Raw genomic sequence first — 20,639 nt, forward strand, 5'->3', positions numbered from 1 at the left:
TACCAATTTTGTAGTTTGGGTAAGTTCCTTAAGTCTGCAAAGCACTTAATAGAATTGGGGGTTCAGAGTCAGAGGCTACAAAGTAGTTACTTCCTTTAAAAAATGTTGATGACCTTGAAACTATTTCTTACATAATGAACTATTAATTGTAATTATGTCTTCTTTATCCTTCAAATTACCTTTGCAAAGTACAGACTCTTGGATCTAGGTTCTTATTAATGGTGCTAGATTTGCCATCTTCATGGCTAAAAATCAAGAAAGGACCCAGAAATGCCACCTGAGTTGCATTGCACAAACTGCCATGAGCTTTCTCTCATTTTAATCAGGAGGCACGAACCTGTGCAATCTCCTCGGTTTTCCTTAGTTTCTCCTCCCAGGTCACAGTCATTTCCTGGATTAGCTTCTCTGATTCTTCCAGCCTGTCCTTTAGTTCTGGAGATTTCATTGCCTACAAGCAAAAAATATTTGTTACATGAAATGTCTGTACCAGACCCTGAAGAAAGCATTAACTAAATCCAGAACGAAAAAGTAACAATCTGCCTCCTCGCAGCTCTACAGTTCACGGAGATCTCTGATCTGCCTAAGACAGAACAATGAATGCCACTGATGGACAGCATCCAGACTGGAGTCATCCCATGAGCTCATTCAGTTACCTATGGTGGGCTTGAAAGGAAGACTTCACTGCTTTCCTCCAACCTACTGTTACTGTGAAGATCTAATTTCATTTAGCTTGAACAGAAAGTTCAAGCTCTCAAGGGCTTATTTTTAAATCCCAAAAGGTCATATATCTAGACTCAGATGTGGGATTCATTCTAATCTTTACTGATGACTTCAGGTATTGATTCTGGTTTACCAACTTACTACCAGAAAACAGGTTATAAGAAAGAAAAGGACTATGGTCCTGACCCCAAGAAACAGTTCCATGGTGTTGCGAAATTGTGAGTAAAGAATATTAATTAAACTAGAAATCCTGAAACTGGTATTTTATTTCACCTTTGAAAAGAGAATGAGAATTCTGTTGTAGGTTAGAACTGTATAGGTTTCAAATTCAATCATGGAATATAAACACCTTACATTACAGAATGTACAAAGGGTAGTGGAAATAGGGTACCTCTCAATAAATGGGTATTTCTTTTTTTTTTAAGATTTATTTATTTGAGAGAAAGAGAGCATGAGCATGAGGGGCAGAGAATCTCAAGCAGACTCCCCACTGAGCACAGAGCTCTACAAGGCAGTGCTCAATCCCATGACCCTGAGATCATGACCTGAGCTGAAACCAAGAGTCAGCCACTTACCTAACTGTGCCACCCAGGCGCCCCTAAATAGATAGGTAATTTTGCTATATTTTTTCTAGGGCCTGGCATCATCCACAGGGCAAGATGGCCATGACAGGGATGGCCCTGCCCCGGAGGGGATGAGGCACTAGACCAGACATGCCGCAGCCTTTCCCGAAGGCCATGTGGTCCAAGGACATGAGCTCACAGCCCAGTCCACAGGTGGCCGTGGGGCCATCCCAGCAATGTCTTGGCCCTGACAAGGAGTCCCAGCATTTTGCAGCCCTGACCTGGACTGCAGTGTACACATCCTGACGGAGGCACGTAGCCAGTCAGCTGAGCAGAGGCTCCTATGCAGGCAGAGAAGCGGTCAGTGAGCACCTCAAATCTACTGTGCTGGCTAGCGGAAGAGTTTGTGGTGGCAGAGGAATGTGCTCCATGTTCTACTTTTCGCGCCAAAACCACCTGAGTGTGGCTCTACAGGGTAGGTGGAGAAAAATCACATGCAGCTCCTCTAAGAGGAATGAATTCAAAAGCTACGGTTTAGCTCTGATGGAACAACACTTATTCTGGAAATCTGAAGGGGCCGTGGTGGGTGTGGCCCTGGTCTCACTTTCCTTGTCGCCATTCATCAGCAATAGCTGGACAGAAAGCTCTGGAAAAGGTCCAGAAGCAAATCAAGTCCATATAGCTACTTCCCACTCTTTGATGGGCTCTAAGGGATTGTATCTCAGACACAGACTCATAGAATGAACAAACTTGTGCCCCTCCTTCTTGGGAACTTGTGGCGGCACTGCCTTCTCTGTCTCTTGTCTAGATCATTAATCAGCAAAATATAGAATAGTTTTCTTCTCTGTTATAATTTGGTTTGGGACAGAAGTCCTAGTGGCAGAAATGTGAGAGCAACCTTAGGCCCCAGTTTACCAACTACCTATCTTCCCCTTCTTCTGCTACTTATTTAAAACTTTCAGGATATAATTTTGGGAAAACAGTTTATTCCTCAACCCAAACTTCTGTTTCCCCTCAACTGTAACCCCACAGAAAAAATAAAATTGAAGATATATAACAAAAAAGCAAAAAGAAAATTTTTTTCTACAAACCTAATTAAGCCACAACATGGAAAAACTAATTATTAAGATATGACAGACTTCCTTAAGATATCCATTCTGCCTTCAACCAGTGAACAAATAATACAACAAATATATGCTTGAGTCCTCTTCCAGTAACTCTCTACCATTTCCTGCACTAAAATTGCATACATTTTGTTTCAAGCATCTCCCTCCTTTATTCTGCTATTCCTCTTCTTGGCTGCAGCCTTTACTATGGAAAGAAACATTTTCTCCATTCTCTTTATTCTCTCCTCCCGTTCAATCCTTTCACTGTTAAAAACTCTCTAAATTTCAACTATGACAATCTATGTGTCTTTATTATCAACCATCTCAAATTTCTCTTCCTATAGGAAACTCAAAAATTCTAAGTAGAGTACTTATCACTTAACAGCTAGTAAGGGGAAGAAAATTCAAATTCTAGCTTTTCCTAGACCCAGAAAGTATGGCTTAGCTGAGCCTTATACCTCTGCTTTGGTTAGTTGCTCTCGGAGCTTTTCTACTTCTTCCCGGAGATCGCGGATAATTCGTGCATTAGGATCTTCATTCACCACAGCATGGTTCACGATGTTCTTGGCGCGATCTGCATACCGCAGAGTTGAAAGGGTTTCATCGTAGTTATCGGCTGCTGGACTGACAGTGGCCACCATGGCTGTCTTGCTGTTACCCCCAAGACTGTCCTAGATGAAGAAAGAAATTGAGTAGGATTTTTTTTTAATTTTTATTTATTTATGATAGTCACAGAGAGAGAGAGAGAGAGAGAGAGAGAGAGAGAGAGAGAGGCAGAGACACAGGCAGAGGGAGAAGCAGGCTCCATGCACTGGGAGCCCGACGTGGGATTCGATCCCGGGTCTCCAGGATCGCGCCCTGGGCCAAAGGCAGGCGCCAAACTGCTGTGCCACCCAGGGATCCCGAGTAGGATTTTTAAATTGGAAGAAAACATCATATGAGAAAGTTGAAGTCAGAAAGGGTAAAAGAGTGATCCAAGGTCAAATACATATTTAAAAGACAAAGCTAGGACTAAAATACAGATATACTGACTCATGTCCCATGCTCTTTCTTCTCTGCCAAGCTACTTTTCTGCAGAAGGGAGATCTGGTTTTTAAGAAAAGACAGGGAAATACGGAGAAGACTACATTTATTTTAGTTTAATAACAATTGGTTTTAAGCAGACTACTCAAAAAACAATGATTTCTTAAATGCCTAAAAATCTTCCTTAGAGAAACTGAACAATATTATTTGTTATGTGATCAAAGAGTGATTACCAATAATCTACTCCATAATGCCATGTACTTGGAAGCCTAAATAATGGCTCGGAAAGTGTTGGCTGTTACAAGCTATCAAGAACCTTATAAATTTTTCAAACATAAGGTATAATTTGTTATAAAACAAAGGTATATTGAAGGTACCTGATTTTATTCCCTCTGATAGCACTTCAAAAACTACTATAACAGGCTTATCTTCTACACAACCACTTAGACCACCCCTGTTCAGACAAGGGTGCTAAAAAAAAGACAGTCATCTTCATTATGCTAAAACTGATAAGTATGGTGACATGGGCATTAGAATGGGCCCCAACAAATTCAAAACACTACTTCCATTTGAGAACATTAAAAAATAATTAGACATAACTCAGAATTACAAAACTAGAAATCCAGTCCATCCTGACTCTACTTTACAATCCAAAGGCTGTATGTAACCCACCTGTGGCAAGTAGCCTCTCAGACAGCCCCCAATTATTCCTACCTCTTGGTATTCATACCTCAGTACCCCATTCCCTACCCTCGAGTGTGGGCAGGGTTTACCTGATTTACCTCTATGGAACAGAATACAGCAGAACTGATGGCATGTCATTTCTGAGATGAGATAGCAAAAAGATCATGGCTTCTGTTATGGGTGTTTTCTCTTATTCTTGGGAAACCACTGTCATGAGGTGAGGTGGCCCTATGAAGAGACCTCAAGAAGGAACCGATCTCCTGAAGCCTGCCAACAACCACTTAGGTAAACAGATCTAACCCTACTCAAATCTTGCACTGACCACCTCAGATAACACTTTGATTGCAGCCAGTTGAAAGATGCCAGCCAGAACCACTTGACTTGATTAGGCCACACCCAGAATCCTGACCCATGGAAACTATGAGATAATAAATGCTCGTTGTTTCTAGCTATAAAGGTTTAGGGGCAATCTGTTACACAGCAATAATAATTAATAACACACTAATAATTAATAACACACTAACATATGGTTCCAAGATGAAAAATATTACCCCAAAAAAGTGACTCAATACCCTCTTTCAGCATAGACTATCACTGAATTATAGATTCTCAAGATAATCAAACAGGCTGATATGGGGAATCACATAAGAAAAAGGTCATAAGAAAGCTAACTCTACTTCAGGCAGCAGTAACAGATGTAAAATTCTTACTTTTGAAGATATAAAGTTTTTCCAATATCAATATATCTACAATTTGTTTCTGTGATCTGTGATTTATACCATCTTCTCATAAACTTGACTCAGCCCTTGTAGCTTTTTGTGAACTCAATTATTTCACTGATTAAAAAACCCAGAGGTTTGTTCTAACAGAGGTCAAATACTCTACTTAAAGATCCAGAACTCGTAAACTGAACAATATTCTAATCCAATGGTATTCTTCCTTCAAGTCCAATATGATTTCTACTCTCCCACAGCTATCCTCAATTACAGAGTAACAAAGTAACATTTGGCAATGTAGAGAGAGCTCAGACCTGAGGAACAAGTACCATGACCATGACCATGACCGGACCAGCCTTCCAAGTTATTCTGTCCTACTGTCAGAGACAAAACAATTCTCTAGGTATTGCTAGCAGTTCGATACAATCACAGACAATGTGTGTGTATCACTGACAACGTGCCAATCCACTACTGAAAATTGGGTTTTGCACTGAAAACACTGCTTAATTATACCTTTGAAGGAAATACAGTCAAATGCATGGAAAGGAAGGAAACGTAAGTAATTTCGGCTCTAGAAAGCAGAAGCAATTTCCACTAAGTCTGTATGATTACTTGCTTTCCTCTTCACTTCTAGACACTGATCTTACACTGTTGGTGCCCACCTTTGGCAACTTCAAGAAGAGTGTCAAGATGTACACTAATGACATTCCAATGTTATATATAAAGATCACAGGAATTACATCTCATATTACAATTCAGTCACTAACAGCACCATAGTAGAGTGCTGCCCTTCAAGAACTACTGCACTGTTAGCCCACATGACAGCAAAGGTTAAGGGATAAAAGGGGATTTGTGACAATGACTACCAAAGGCAGTTATATTGTGCTTCAATTTGTGCAGGGAGAAGGAAACCTGGCAAACGATAAATACTTGATATATATTTTTAATACTTGATATTTTAAAAGCCCTTGTGCATAAGGAACAATATGCTTATATTCAAAAATGGCCTCGTGCCATTAGCAAGACAGAAACAGCAACAAAAGAACTGGCACTCATTCAAGGAGAAAGTATAAAGCTTCCTGTTACTCTTTAATTGTTTAATTAGGCAAATCAGATGAGCTTTGTTTCCAATGTAGCAACTGCAAATTAAATGGACATAGGAAAGAAATTGAATTTTGGAAGGCAGGATTTTTTAAAGCTGAAAGAACTCTTTGAAGTCATCTAATGTAATTACTTCATTTTACAGATGAGGAAGGAACCCAGGAAGATTGACAGACGGACCAAAGATCATAAAGCTAGTTCAGAGCAGAGCTGAAAGTACTTATTCACGCAGCTCTTCATAGAGTTTACCATCTACAGGGTGACACTGGAGGGCAAATACTATATGGCAAGAACTACAGTAGGGATAAACACAGCATGGTCATAGAAAATAGAATAAGCAGAAAGCTCAGTCTTGAAAGGTTAGGGATGACTTTCAGAGAAAGTGACATCTGAGACCTAAAGATGAATAAGCAGTGTCCAGATAAAGGTTAGTGGGGAGGGGAGTGGGAGGAGAGATTGAAGAGAGGAGGATGTTCCAAAAAGAGTAACAGTAAAATCCTAGAAAAGTACTCATCACTTAGCTAGAATTGATCTTAGCAAGAGCAAGACTAAGACATGGGAAGGGGTCAGATTACTGAAGGCCTCATAAGTCACAAGCCATTAAAGAATCTGGACTTTATCATAACAGCCTCTAAGAGAGTTACTCAAGAGAGTGAAGTTTAAGAAGAGTATTAATTTTAAGATATTATAACTTACTATAAAGAATGGAATGAAAAGCTCGAAGGAGATGTTTCAATCACCAGGCAAGATGAAAGTCGTTTTCATTAGATAAGTGGCAGTAATAATGAAAAAAGGTGGATTAAGTCAAAAGATACTCATTATCTGAGCATTTATTACCAGAAATTATTTGAATGTTAAGAGGCTTATATTGAGAAGGTTACATAGAGAAGCAAAAAACCTCTTGATAAGAAATGGTTCTCCACTGACCACTTACCAAATGAGTAGCCACTCAACCCACTGAGAGAAGAGCTGGGGGAGAGTGAGAAGAGCTCTCACATCCATCCCCTGCCAAACCACCATGAACAGTCATTTTCCCTGACTCCCAAATGTAAATATCAAGAGCACAACAGTTATAATGCAAATACAATGCAAAAACTCTTAAGGAGGGCAGCCCGGGTGGCTCAGCGGTTAAGCGGCACCTTCAGCCCAGGGCCTGATCCTGAGGTCCGGGGATTGAATCCCACATCAGGCTCCCTGCATGGAGCCTGCTTCTCCCTCTGCCTGTGTCTCTGCCCCTCTCTCTCTATCCTCTCTGTATATTCTCATGAATAAATAAATAAAATCTTTAAAAAAAAAACTCTTAACGAAACTGCAAACCATATAAAGGATGAGCAATTTTATGAGTTCAATGATATTTATGCTGGAGAATATACTAGAATCATATGAAACTGAACAAGGATCAGGGAGGCTCAGACTAATTTAGAATTAAAGAAGTAGAGAGCAAAAGGAACGTAAAAGCCACTTCAAAGGAGAATGATTTGGATACCAATGGCTTCCAAGAGGACTTTGGGAAAATTGTTTAAAGATCAGAATAAGTTTTGTGAAAATGTCCCACTTCAGAAAGATCATATGTTTTTTCAGTAAAAAGTATGACAAAAATGAAGAAAACTTCTTTTTTTTTAGCCTAAGAATTAACACACAGAGGTTACAATTAGAACCCAACTTTACTAAACAGAAGATAACATGAGTTTTTAAAATGTTTAGTTTTGTTCCTCAGTTCAAGTATTTTCACAAGTTTCTATTACTAACATCTGGTAAAAGTGAAGTGCTTCTTCTAATGAAAAGTGACCTTTGGCAAGATGTACAATCATAGCCTAGGCCAGAGAAGATGGGCAGCGAAGTCAGTCCTGATTCCAATCTTGTTTCTGTAACCACTGTCACATCTGCAAAATGGGAACACTACCATTTGCCTTCAGAGAAGTAAATAAGATAATGCACATGAAACATTTTGCATGGTATTTGATTGTCCTGGCCTCCAGCCTATGGAATGGATACTCAATAATTACCTAGGCCATTTAACTCTATGAATTAATTTGATAAAAGATATTTCCTTGCATTGTTTCAATGGACTTAGTAACACTGAAACAACAGAAGAACGAGTATTATGTCTTTTATAAGTCCGGCATATCCAGGGAATAGTCATGAAGGATCAGGAGATATTTCTATGGAAAGTCTGAGGAAGAAATAAGAATCTTATTGAAATTCCTTCTGGAAATTAAACAAATGAGATTTCAAGGTTAATTCCTGACATGTGAAGACCAGCACAATTATTTCCTTGGTAGTACAATGTTTTGTAATACCCCTTCAATTCAAGAGTTATCTACAAGTGGTTTTTAATTACCAAATTTTGTTTATCCTTTTGTTTTAAATTTCTAATTTTTTTTTTGCATTTTGGCCAAAGGAAGTACTCTACAACTTTCTACTGTGGCTAGTTTCACATAATAAAGCATGCTCAAATAGTGTGCAGGGTTTTAGAAAGTAAAGCTGAATACCAGTAACCCTTTGAAAGAGTAGAAACTAAAAGAAAACTCAACTTCCTTTACGAACATTTCATGGACTAAGTCAAAATTGTGTCACCTTGGAAGAGCAAATATAGTTAAAATGTCTATATAGCCCAGGAAATCTACACATTTAATGCAATCCCTATCAAAATACCAATAGCAGAACGCTTGAGTGGCTCAGTGGTTGAGCATCTGCCTTCAGCTCAGGGCGTGATCCCAGGATCCAGGATTGAGTCCCACATAGGTCTCCCTGCAGAGAGCCTGCTTCTCCCTCTGCCTATGTCTCTGCCTCTTTCTCTCTCTCTGTCTTTCATGAATAAATAAATAAATCTTTTTAAAAAGCCAACAGCATTTTTCATAGAACTAAAGCAAATAATCCTAAAATTTGTGTAGAACCACAAAAGACCTCACTCAAATAGCCAAAGCAATTTTGAAAAACAAAAGCTGGAGACATCATAATTCTGGACTTCAAGTTATATTACAAAGCTGTAGTGATCAAAACATTACGGTACTGGCACAAAAACAGACACACAGATCAATGGAACAGAATAGAAAACCAAGAAATAAACCCACAATTATATGGTCAATTTATCTTGGACAAAGCAGGAAAGAATATGCAGTGGGAAAAAGAAAGTCTCTTTCAACAAATGGTGTTGGGAAAACTTGACAGCTACATGCAAGAGAATGAAATTGAACCACTTTCTTAGATCAATCACAAAAATAAATTCTAAATGGACTAAAGACCTAAATGTGAGACCTGAAACCATAAAAAATCCTAGAAGAGAGCGCAGGCAGAAATGTCTGACATTACCCGCAGCAACATCTTTCTAGATATGTCTTCTGAGGCAAGGGAAATAAAAGCAAAAATAAGCTATTAGGACTACATCATAATAAAAAGCTTCTGCACAGGGAAGGAAATAATCAATGAACTGAAAGCAACCGACTGAATGGGAGAAGATATTTGCAAAAAAACTTAGGTGATACAAGGTTAGCATCCAAAATATATAAAGAACTTAGGCAAATCAACACCAAAAACAAAACAAAACAAAACAAAATAATCCAACTAAAAAATGGGCAGACGACATCAACAGACATTTCTCCAAAGACATACAAGAAGGCCAACATACACATGAAGAGATGCACAACATCACTCATCATCAGGGAAATACAATCAAAACTACAAGGAGGTATTAGCTCACACCTGTTAGAATGGCTAAAATCAAAACCACAAGGAACAAGTGTTTGGTGAGGAAGTAAAGAAAAAGGAATCCTCTTGCACTGTTTGTTGGTGGGAATACAAACTGGTATAGACACTCTGAAAAACAGTATGAAGGTTCCTCAAAAAGTTAAAAATAGAACTATCCAACAATCTAGGAATCCCACTGCTGCCATTTACCCCAAAATACAAAAACACTAATTCAAAGTGATAAATGCACCCCCTATGTTTATAACAGCATTATTTACAATAGCCAAATCACAAAAGCAGCCCAAGAGTACATCAATAGACTAATGGATAAAGAAGATGTGATATATATACTAAATGGAATATTATTCAGTCATAAAAAGAAATAAAGGGATCCCTGGGTGGCTCAGTGGTTTGGCGCCTGCCTTTGGGCCAGGGCGCGATCCTGGAGTCCCGGGATCGAGTCCCGCATCAGGCTCCCGGCATGGAGCCTGCTTCTCCCTCTGCCCGTGTCTCTGCCTCTCTCTTTCTCTCTATGTCTATCATGAATAAACAAATAAATCTTTAAAAAAAATAAATAAAATCTTGCCATCTGCAAAGATATGGCTGGAACTAGAATGCATAATGCTATGCAAAATAAGTCAGTCAGACCAAACACCATATGATCTTACTCATATGTGGAATTTAAGAAACAAAACAAGCAAAGGTGACCAAAAAAAGGGGGAGAGGGGAAGACAAATCAAGAAGTCAACTCTTAACTAAAGAGAACAGACTGATGGTCATCAGAGGCGAGATGGGTGAGGGGATGGGTGAAATAGGTGATGGGGACAAAGGAGTGCATTTTTGATGAGCAACGGTGTCATATGGAATTGCTGAATCACTATATTGTACACCGGAAGCTAATGTAACACTGTATGTTAATGACACTGGAATTAAAATTTAAAAATAGCCCCCTCCCCTAAAAAAACACCAAAGTTGTGTCTTCTACTAAGTGACCTGTGCTTAGCTCATTTTATATATTCTCAACCCCTACCACAGTGAGTAGCAGGCATACAATAAATTCTTGATCAATGACAGAATAACATATTACAAAACTACCCAGGGCTCATAAAATTATTTCTTCATTAAAAAAAAAATAAGGGGCAGCCCTGGTAGCGCAGCGGTTTAGTACCGCCTGCAGCCTGGGGTGTGATCCTGGAGACCCAGGATCGAGTCCCACGTCGGGCTCCCTGCATGGAGCCTGCTTCTCCCTCTGCCTGTGTCTCTGTCTCTCTCTCTCTCTCTCTCTCAAATAAATAAATAAAACATTAAAAAAAAATAGGAATAGGAACACCTGGGTGGCTCAGGGGTTGAGCGTCTGTCTGTCTTTGGCTCAGGGTGTGATCCCAGGGTTCCAGGATTGAGTCCCGCATTGGGCTACCTGTGAGGAGCCTGCTTCTCCCTCTGTCTGTGTTTCTGCCTCTCTCTCTGTCTCTCATGAATAAATAAATAAAATCTTTAAAAAAAAAAAAAGGAACAAAAGGAATATTAAGAAAAATATTTTGTTACAGGTTGGCAACTCTATACAAAGTTAAACTGTCACTGGATTTTCCATCTTCTAGCTCCGAGTCCAATATCCAATTCACCATGCCACCTCTATGGACTAAAGGGAAACTTGAAGACTGGAAGTGACCTGGAAAGCTTCACCAGACTCCTATCACGTGTTCTTATTATCACTCTAATGGAATCACTGACTCTTGTTATAATATTTTGTGTTACATAAGACACAACTTATCTCCCTTACCAGACCCTGAGCAATCGGAGGGCAAGGAGGGTCTGACATTTCTGTACATTCTCCTCATCATACTTCATAGCTTTTGTTCTTTCTCATTTGTATTTCTCTATACATATTGAATCAATTAACAAGTGAATGACTATGTGCTCTACTCTGTATCCTTAAACAACTTATGAAGCTGAAAGTAAATTAAAATGATCATGAGTAGCCTTGACATTAAACAGAAAAACAGGTCCAAAATGTCAGTCAAACAAAAGGAGTCTGTGAGAAAGACAGAGTAGTCCAGCTGAGTCTGTAAGACAGTGGAAATCCTTTCCTATGACTCACTCAGCTATCAGATTGGCACAAGGTCCTTCTTCTACCCCAAAATCTCAAAGGCACCTGTGTGGTTCCGTGTGCCCAAATCCTGTTGCTTCCAGGTTATGATGAATCAGATGCTTCATCTATTAAATCTAGGATTATCCTATGAGAGACTGATGATTTTAAATTTGAACATTGGTAGAAGAAATGATAATCAGGAAGGATTAAAAATCTACTCTTCCTTTCCTTTCTACCAACCACCAAGAGTATGCCAGAAAGGGTGGGGGTGGAGAGCTTACTTTGAGCAGCCAAGTGAGAACTGAGTCACGATATGGAACAAATTTATTCTTGTTTTTGCCAGCACTCTGATCTGCTAGGGCTGAGATAACCAGACCGAGGGTTGTGAGAGACCTGCATGGTGCAACAAACCGGAATAATCATAAAAAACTGAGTATATCAAATGTCACATTTTCACACAAAAACTGAACACTGAGATGTACATGCATGGAAACAGCACTGTTGTCAGCATTTTACTGCTCAGTTTAAAAACACGTAAGCTCTAAAAGCTGATATCCTTCAAATGCTACTGCAAGCAGTAAAACTGCTTAGCTCAATTACTTTTTCCCACTTTTGTAAACAGCAACATGAGCTGTAAACCTTTAGGTTAAGATAAAGACACAAACATCACATATCTTTAAGAGAAGCCACAAACATAATACAATTAATTAAAACAGTACAAGGCAAAAACATTTGCATATATGTGTATGTGTATGAGGTATCTATATATATCATATATATCTATACATGTATCATACATAATATCATACATATATGCATATCACCACTCAATAATAATAGCATAGCATCTGGATGATGATTTATGATCTCCAGTTGGTTACTCTGGTTATGTGTCTTTTTGGATTCCTGCCCACAAGGAGCTAATAATTTAGCTTTGAGATAGAAAATGTAACTATATGAAGAAATTGGTACACAAAACACTACCTTCTAAAACGCTAGCTTCTTGGTGTAAATAAGCACCACAACAGTCATACAAGGGAAAGCCCAATGTGGCTAGGACACAAACTGATGTTGGTTTGACAGTGACACCCAGGTTGAGATCAACATTTGGACTGTGACAGACTATTACCTTGGTTGTTTTCCATAGTTTAGACCAGTGGTTCTCAATTGGAACAGCTGGCAAGGCCCCCAGAGAGGTTTCCATAGTCACAACTGGGGGTGGGCAGGTACTACCGCCATCTAGTGGGTAAGGCCAGGGATCCCACTAAACATCCTACAGTGTACAACAACAGCCCCTGGGACAAGGAATTACCTAGCCCCAGATCTCAACAGAGCTGCCCTTGAGAAACCTCTGACTTGACTGTGCTCCTTAGCCCCATCAGGCATCTCAAAAAAACAAAATGCTCTGGTCCATTAAAAAAAATAATAATAAATAAAAAATATATATATATATATTTATGGAAAAAATTCTCAATTATTTTTTCATTATAGCCTCAATCATTCCAGAATCTTATTCTTTTAATAACCACAGAAGTTCCCCCAGTTGGCTCTTAAATCCATAAAGTAATAAAAGCAAGCTTCTGGAAAACTTACTTGTTAATGTTGCTGCCCTCCTTCAACCTGTCCCCCGCAGCTCCAGTCTTTGTTGCTCGCTCACTGCCTGCTAAATCAACCAAGCTCAGTTTGCCCACTTTCTCTCCAGATGTCTGCAAAGTAAATCAACAAGTGCAAATCAACAGTTAAAGAATACAGTAAGTCCTACATCTCTACTGAATAAGCTTATTGTCTAATCCTTAATTAAAACATTATTTACTGTTATTTCAAAACTAGTTCATTCTGCTATAAAACAGTCTAAGAAGGGGCGCTTGGGTGGCTCAGTTGATGAAGGCAGCCAACTCCTGGTTTTGGCTCAGGTCATTATCTTGGGGTCCTGGGATCGAACCCTGAGTCAGGCCCACACTCAGCGGGGAGTCTGCTTGTTTCCCTCTCTCTCTGCCCCATCCCTGTTCGCACATGCGAGCACTCTCTCTCCAAAATAAGTAAATCTTTAAAAAAAAAAAGCAGTATAAGAAAACTATATGGTCTAGTGGTAGAAACATCCCAAATTATACACAACTCTACTAATCCAGATAAGAGTGAAAGTTATCCCAGAAAAATAGCGCCCTCCAAAATGGGACATTTTGAAGGGAACCCAGTAAAATTTTCATGGAGAATTATATAAAAGCACTTACAAAATATAAATTTTAATATAAGACTGCTTAAAAGTTCAAAATATTTACCAATAACCCTGAGAGAAAATATTTGCAATTCTTATTGGTAGAAAAAAATTAATATTTTACAAATATGACCTTAAAAACTCAACCTTTTCTTACATTTTTCATATTATTTATATATATAGTATAGTATATATAGTAATTTTCATATTATTTATATATAGTATATTTATATATAGTAATTTCATATTATTTATATATAGTAATTTATATATAGTAATTATTTATATATAGTAATTTCATAGTTTCAGGTATTAAATTTACATATTTTTCTAGTTATTATATATACACATATATACTGATTATTTCTTTTTATCAAAAGTATTCTGTAATGTAATCACACACATAACATATTTTATACTTCAGCAACAATACAAGAAATGTGAGAAAACAATGCCCAAATCTATAGACTGGATCATTTCTTAAAACTTTTCTTTAATATATATATTTATATTTATTTCCATAAATAAACATGTTGCTAACAAAAGGATATTCAGCTTCCCAACTCAAAAGTATTTTTGGTTAAAAAAATCAGTATGTTTTTTGTTCTATGCTGAAAAGGAAATAGAAAACAAAGAACTTTTTGTTGTTGCACTAATCTTGCTGGGATGGTAAAAAAAGAAAACTATGCTTTCAGCAAATGAAAATCTTGCCAAAATATAGCATTTTGCCAGCATGATTATTTTAGCTTCTGGTATTTGAAACCAATTTGCTGGGGGGTAGGCGTCATAATAAAATACGCAAATATTCACATAAAAAGTAGGAGAAAAACAAGAGAGGTTTTCAGTGCCTCTGAAAGGAGCATATACATCTCTGGCTCTGTTTACTCTTCATAATTTTCAAAACCAAATACTCAAAAAAATCATTCTACAAATCTACTAATTTTATAATACAATTTCCCCAGTATAGTTTGTTCCTTCTAATATGTAACTATTTAGCAGAAGGTAACATTTAAAAAGAATCTCTACTAAATCAGCTGGAGTTAACATTAGCTTATACAGCTAGCCATCCAAGTTTAAAGCTCAAAAAATGCTGTGGCAAAGACTGTGAACCATCAGCATGTTTAACTTCTGTTTCACCTTCCTTTAGTTGGACAGGGTGGAACTGAAAACTATATTTCTCAGACTCCCTTGCAGCCAGAGTTCAGGATGTGACTTGGGTTCTGCCAAGCAGATATACTTGCTTCAGATTTGGAAAGCAGAAACAAAGTAGAGGTCATCCCTTTGGCCTATCTTGGCTTTTTTCTGCTAGAGAGCAGGATCATGAAAATATGGGGTCTTCTACAAATGTCTCAGCTTACATTCTCCAGCTTCCAGGTCACTAAGAGGCAGCTTTACTGACTCTTATGTCCTAGACCACAGCTATTAGGCAGGCCTGGAACTCACAGCTCTAGTGGTGGCCTCAGAGGTAGTACCATTCTTGGATGAAATCTACATTGTTATTCCTAGAGATTCAGCCTAGAATCCATTCCTCGTCAGGTATTCTAACAACTCTGTAATCACCCAATCCCTCCATTAAATCCCCCTCTCTTAACCTACAGTGGCTTCTGTGTCTTGCTGAGTCCTAACTGATAACCAGTCTGGCTAGGACTTTAAATCATCTAACACTTGAAAGGAATGGAATATGATAAATCATCCACTTTAGAAATATTAAAAAAAAAAAAGGTCAAGCATGTGAATACCTACCCCAGACTTCACATCGTATAAAGTATGTGTAAGGGTGATTTTGAAGACCGCATGGGATCGACTGCTCTCCTCATTCATGTTGGTGGCAGCAACTGTACGAGACTTGTTACCCTCAGACATCAAAGACTCAATATCCTAAGTAGAAAAGAGTCACAGACACACATCTCTTTATCTGTCAAATAAATATCAAAACCCTGCTATCCTATCAAATGCATTACAAGCTTCACTACTCAGTCAACCACATTTGGAGTTTACAAATTTACACTTTGTTTTTCAATGAACATTAAGCCCCACAGAATATGATAGCCAATACTGTCTCTGAAAACTCAAAACACATTTATTTTCTGTAGGTGCCAAATAAAGTAGCAGAATCAGAGAGAATTAGAAGGTTTAGAAGCCACATTTGACCCATAAGATGGACAAATACACCATGCCGACCATTATCTAATATAAAAATTTCAAAATATTTATTTTCTTTAATGACAATAGACAACTGTTAAATTAGATTATACGAATAAACAATAAACAAAAGTAACTGTAACCCCTTCGTGCAAGCATAGCACTGTGTCACCACGTTGATATGTATTATACCAGATCTGTTTCTGAAAACTGAGAATATCAAGAAACTAATTTTCTACACAGATTTACTACTTCGTGGCCATTACTGGTAAAAAAGAGATAGCATGATGCACCTGAAAGATCATGAGATGGGATCTTCATTTTTTTTTAATGTTATAAGCTCTAAAAATAGTTACTTAACCAAACTGAATTTTAGTTTCAAAAATAACAATACAGAGCTATAATATAATCTACCTTAGAAGGATTTTAATGAGAAACAAGAAAGATGGTATGTATGAAAGAGTAGACTAGTTGCCTCCTCTTACCCTGTCTCATTTTCTTTCTAGTAAAAGAACCCAGAGCTGAGCACCTTGCCATGGAACTAGATTACATTTCCCAGATGCCTTTGCAACTCAGTGTGGCCATAGGACTAAGTTTTAGCGAAACTAGGACTTCTTAAAGGGAATAGTTATGCTCTCACACCTTGGTTCTAAGAGCTAAGATCCTCACCTATGAGAACAAGGGCTTTACCACAAAGCTGGCTCTATGTAGAGAGCTGGAAGGAATCTAGGTCCCCAACAGTATCTTTGGAGTCACTGTATCAGCCCTCTCACCATTCATTCTTTCATTCACTCATTTGTTCACTTAAATATATACTAAAGTCACCTATTACCTACATTTTGAATACTGAAAATAATAAACAAAATATATAATAATTCATGTTGCAAAGAACTTAGATTCTGTTATTTTTTTCATATTTCCCTATTATTTGCAGCCAACACAATCCTGACTCATATATGAAAAACTTTAAAAATCATAATTTTCTAGGGCAGCCCGGGTGGCTCAGCGGTTTAGCGCCACCTTCAGCCCAGGGCCTGATCCTGGAGACCTGGGATCGAGTCCCACATCAGGCTCCCTGCATGGAGCCTGCTTCTCCCTTTGCCTGTGTCTCTGCCTCTCTCTCTCCTTGTGTCTCTCATGAATAAATAATTTTTTTAAAAAAATCATAATCTTCTATTTTGCTGTATCAATGAAAAAGAATAATGTTTAAACAGCATAACATCTATAAGCGTCTTGAGGAGATGGACCATCTCATTCACTTTTTATATTCTCAGCACCTAACACAATGTCTGGCACATGACAGGTGTTCAACAGATGTTTACCAAAGTAACAAATGTTTATTACTAAATGAAGTATCATTGACCAAATGATACAAATGATAAATGAACAAAAAAACAAATGGACGTACCTGTTAACACGATCAAGACTATAAAACTAATTTCCATTTTAAAATTTTGGGACAAAGAGGCTTAGTGAGATAGATGATCCAGAGTCATACAAGAGTCACACAAGAGGATTAAGTGTCACCAGATCAACATTCTCTGAGTCTTAATTCAATGTATATTACATCACAGCATTCCACCCCCACTTCCCCAACACGCAAAGCCTGATGGATCCACACAAAGCAGAACTCTAAGTTTGGAAATGAAGAGAATAAAAGGCCGATGAGTGATCCTCTCAAGTTAGCAGACTTGGAATTCCAACTACCCAATTCATATATTTTATTTCATTATATCAATGAAATAATTAACAATTTCATTGTTTTATGCACTTCTAGGGACAAAAAATGCTGCCATTTATAATTTTAAGATGCAATTATAAGGAATATCACAATTTTAGAGCTCATAAAATATGAAAAAATGTGCATTTCACAATAGATGAATAGGTATGTTTTCCAAATGTGTACACCTTTTCTCAAAATTAAACTGTCATAATAGCCGTATATAGTTTTTTAAGAAAGACTTTTGTATAAAGTAGCTCATTAAGTAATGCTACTGTAATATTTTTTAATTTCAAGAAAAATAATCATCACAAATTAAACAAGAAATAATTTGCTATAGTGAATGTAAACAGTTTACATAAAGGATGTTATTACCTTGTAGCTTGTGACAGCCAATTTAGAGAGTCCATCGACATAGGGTCCCAAAACATTGTGCTCTCTGACTTTTAACGTTTGACGACTTCTGCTCATTAAAAAGAAAGAATTTTAAAACAATAACCTGTTTTTAAAAGGACTCAATCGTGCTCCATAAAAATATGTAGTGAACTCAACAAAGATCCCAAGTAAAAAGAACCAATTAACTTGATCTAAGAAGAATATAAACCAAAATTTAAAATCTTGACTGGTAAGAAAAACTTCATAATGTGATAAAATATCACATCACTCAAAAGGGTACACTGTGGGATGTCTATTTGCTACCACAAAGAATGCAGAGTCAAATAAATACAATCAATCTACTTGTCATTTCACAGAATGTGGTACAAAGAACAGAGAAACTCAAGAAATGTTAACTGTGCAAGAAAGAAAACCCAGACCAATTTCAATCACAAATAAAGACAGACTGAACTTAATAATGATTTAAAAATATAACATTAGGCTGATCCCAGGGCTACTGGGTTGTTTTAACACTGGAAAAAGATTCATGCCCTTTACCATACTATACTAATAGACTAAATGGGGGGAAGGGGGCACATAATCATTTCAATAAATGCAGTGAAAAGGATTCAATAGAGTTAAATACTTATTTGTGGTTAAAAAACAAATACCGCTTAGAAACAAGGAACTAATAAACCCAGCAAGGAGCATCTGTCAAAAGCCTAGAATATACAGTATGCTTAATTATATCAACCAACAAACATTAAGAAAATTCATCAATGATTGCATGGAATATATATTCTATCTCAAAAAAGCTCTGTAAAAATATAACATTACAATAAAAAAAGAATATTTGTTGATACAGTGATTCTTATTTTATGAGCTTATTTTCTAATGATCTGGAATCCTCTAGTACTCTAGGATCAGCCACCAAAAACTTCATTTACTACTATAAAACTGTACATGAAGTAAATATGGAACAAATATTTGATTTAAGTCTCATCTCAGGATATGCCATATTATAACTTTAGCCTTTAATTTTTCCTTTTCTATTAAAGATAATGTATATTGTATTATCTTCTGGATAAAACAACATAATTACATCATTATTTACAGTAGATATGGAATTCATAAAATCTGTATTTAATTTAAAAAATTAAGTTCTCTTTCTCTCCTTCTCCCTTTGCCCCACTTTTTTTTTTAATTTTTTTTTTCCTCTGCCCCACTTGTACACACGTCCTCTCTCACTTGCACTCTCTCTCTGACATACGTAAAGAAGTCTTAAAAAAACAACTAAGTTCTCTCAAATAGTCTTTCACTGAAAAGGGATCACCTTTAGTTTTTAATCCATTCACTTTGACGCTTTAGAAACTGCAAAAATCCTCAAGAAACTCTCATGGAGTAGACAACAGTGGCAGATAGCACTTATTGAGTAAATGTTCTAAGACCTCAGGTGTATCATCCCAGCCAATCTCCACAACAGCCCATTGTGGTATTATGTAATATTATCATCCCCTTGGTATAAATGAGGCCTAGAAAGTATAAGGAACTTGCTCCATAGATAACGATTAGAGGACCTGGATGCAGAGCTACGTGAACCCCAATCCCATGCTGTTAATTACTAACTATACACAAGACAAGCATAACAAGAAATTACTAAAGGCTCTGGGCAAGTTGTAGACAAAATTCAAGCAATTCCACACAAGCCCTGTGGAATACAAAACACAGGAATGAAGTCAGCTAAGAATTTCTGGCAAGAGTAGGCCTGGGATCTCAAAGAAAGTGAAGCTTGGGGTTCCTGGGTGGCTTAGTCAGTTGAGTGTCTACCTTTGGCTCAGGTCATGATCTCAGGATCCTGAGATGGAGTCTCGAGTTGGGCATCCTACTCAGTGGGGAACTGCTTCTCCCTCTCCTTCTACCCCTTCTCCCCAGGCTTGTGCTCTCTCCCTCTCTCCCTCTCTCTCTCTCTCTCGTTCACTTTTTTCTCTCTCTCAAATAAAATCTAAAAGAAAGAAAGAAAGAAAGAAAGAAAGAAAGAAAGAAAGAAAGAAAGAAAGAGAGAGAGAGAGAGAGAGAAAGAAAGAAAGAAAGAAAGAAAGAAAGAAAGAAAGAAAGAAAGAAAGAAAGAAAGAAAGAAGAGAGAGATCCTCTTCACAGAGGTGAAGGTGCAAGGACAAGTATTCATGGCAGAGTCAAGAAAAGTACAAGGACAGAATATTCAGCAAGATGTGGGTACCTAGGCTGTGACCTTCCCACCTCTGGCCTCCTTTTGTTCTCTGATTTGACTTTCCTGCTTGGTGTCCTCCAGCCACACTGGACAGCGAGGTCACTCTGCAAGCAAGTGATTTCTTACACCATGCTTTAGCACAATCTGTCCTCTATGCCTGGTTCTCACCTAACTTCTTAGGGGACAGACTCCTACTCAGCACAAAAAATCATTAAGCACCTTCTGTGGAATCTTCCCTTTTCCCCATTCCATCTTTGCTCTCACCTATTTT

General features: G+C 37.7%; 1 protein-coding gene across 1 annotated transcript in view; it reads right to left on the bottom strand.

Annotated features, from left to right (window-relative positions):
* The window catches only part of KIF13B (kinesin family member 13B), a 202,892-nt gene that overhangs the window by 105,474 nt on the left and 76,779 nt on the right, over positions 1–20,639 (bottom strand). The window contains exons 7-12 of the mRNA XM_041765163.1: positions 18,142–18,229; positions 15,648–15,782; positions 13,283–13,395; positions 11,971–12,082; positions 2,848–3,060; positions 338–448 (exon numbers count right to left, since the gene is read on the bottom strand). Of these exons, the coding sequence (XP_041621097.1) occupies positions 338–448; positions 2,848–3,060; positions 11,971–12,082; positions 13,283–13,395; positions 15,648–15,782; positions 18,142–18,229 (772 nt within the window). The remainder of the gene's footprint in view (positions 1–337; positions 449–2,847; positions 3,061–11,970; positions 12,083–13,282; positions 13,396–15,647; positions 15,783–18,141; positions 18,230–20,639) is intronic.

The sequence above is a fragment of the Vulpes lagopus genome, chromosome 8 (genome assembly GCF_018345385.1).
Source record: "Vulpes lagopus strain Blue_001 chromosome 8, ASM1834538v1, whole genome shotgun sequence".
NCBI classification, from domain to species: domain Eukaryota; kingdom Metazoa; phylum Chordata; class Mammalia; order Carnivora; family Canidae; genus Vulpes; species Vulpes lagopus.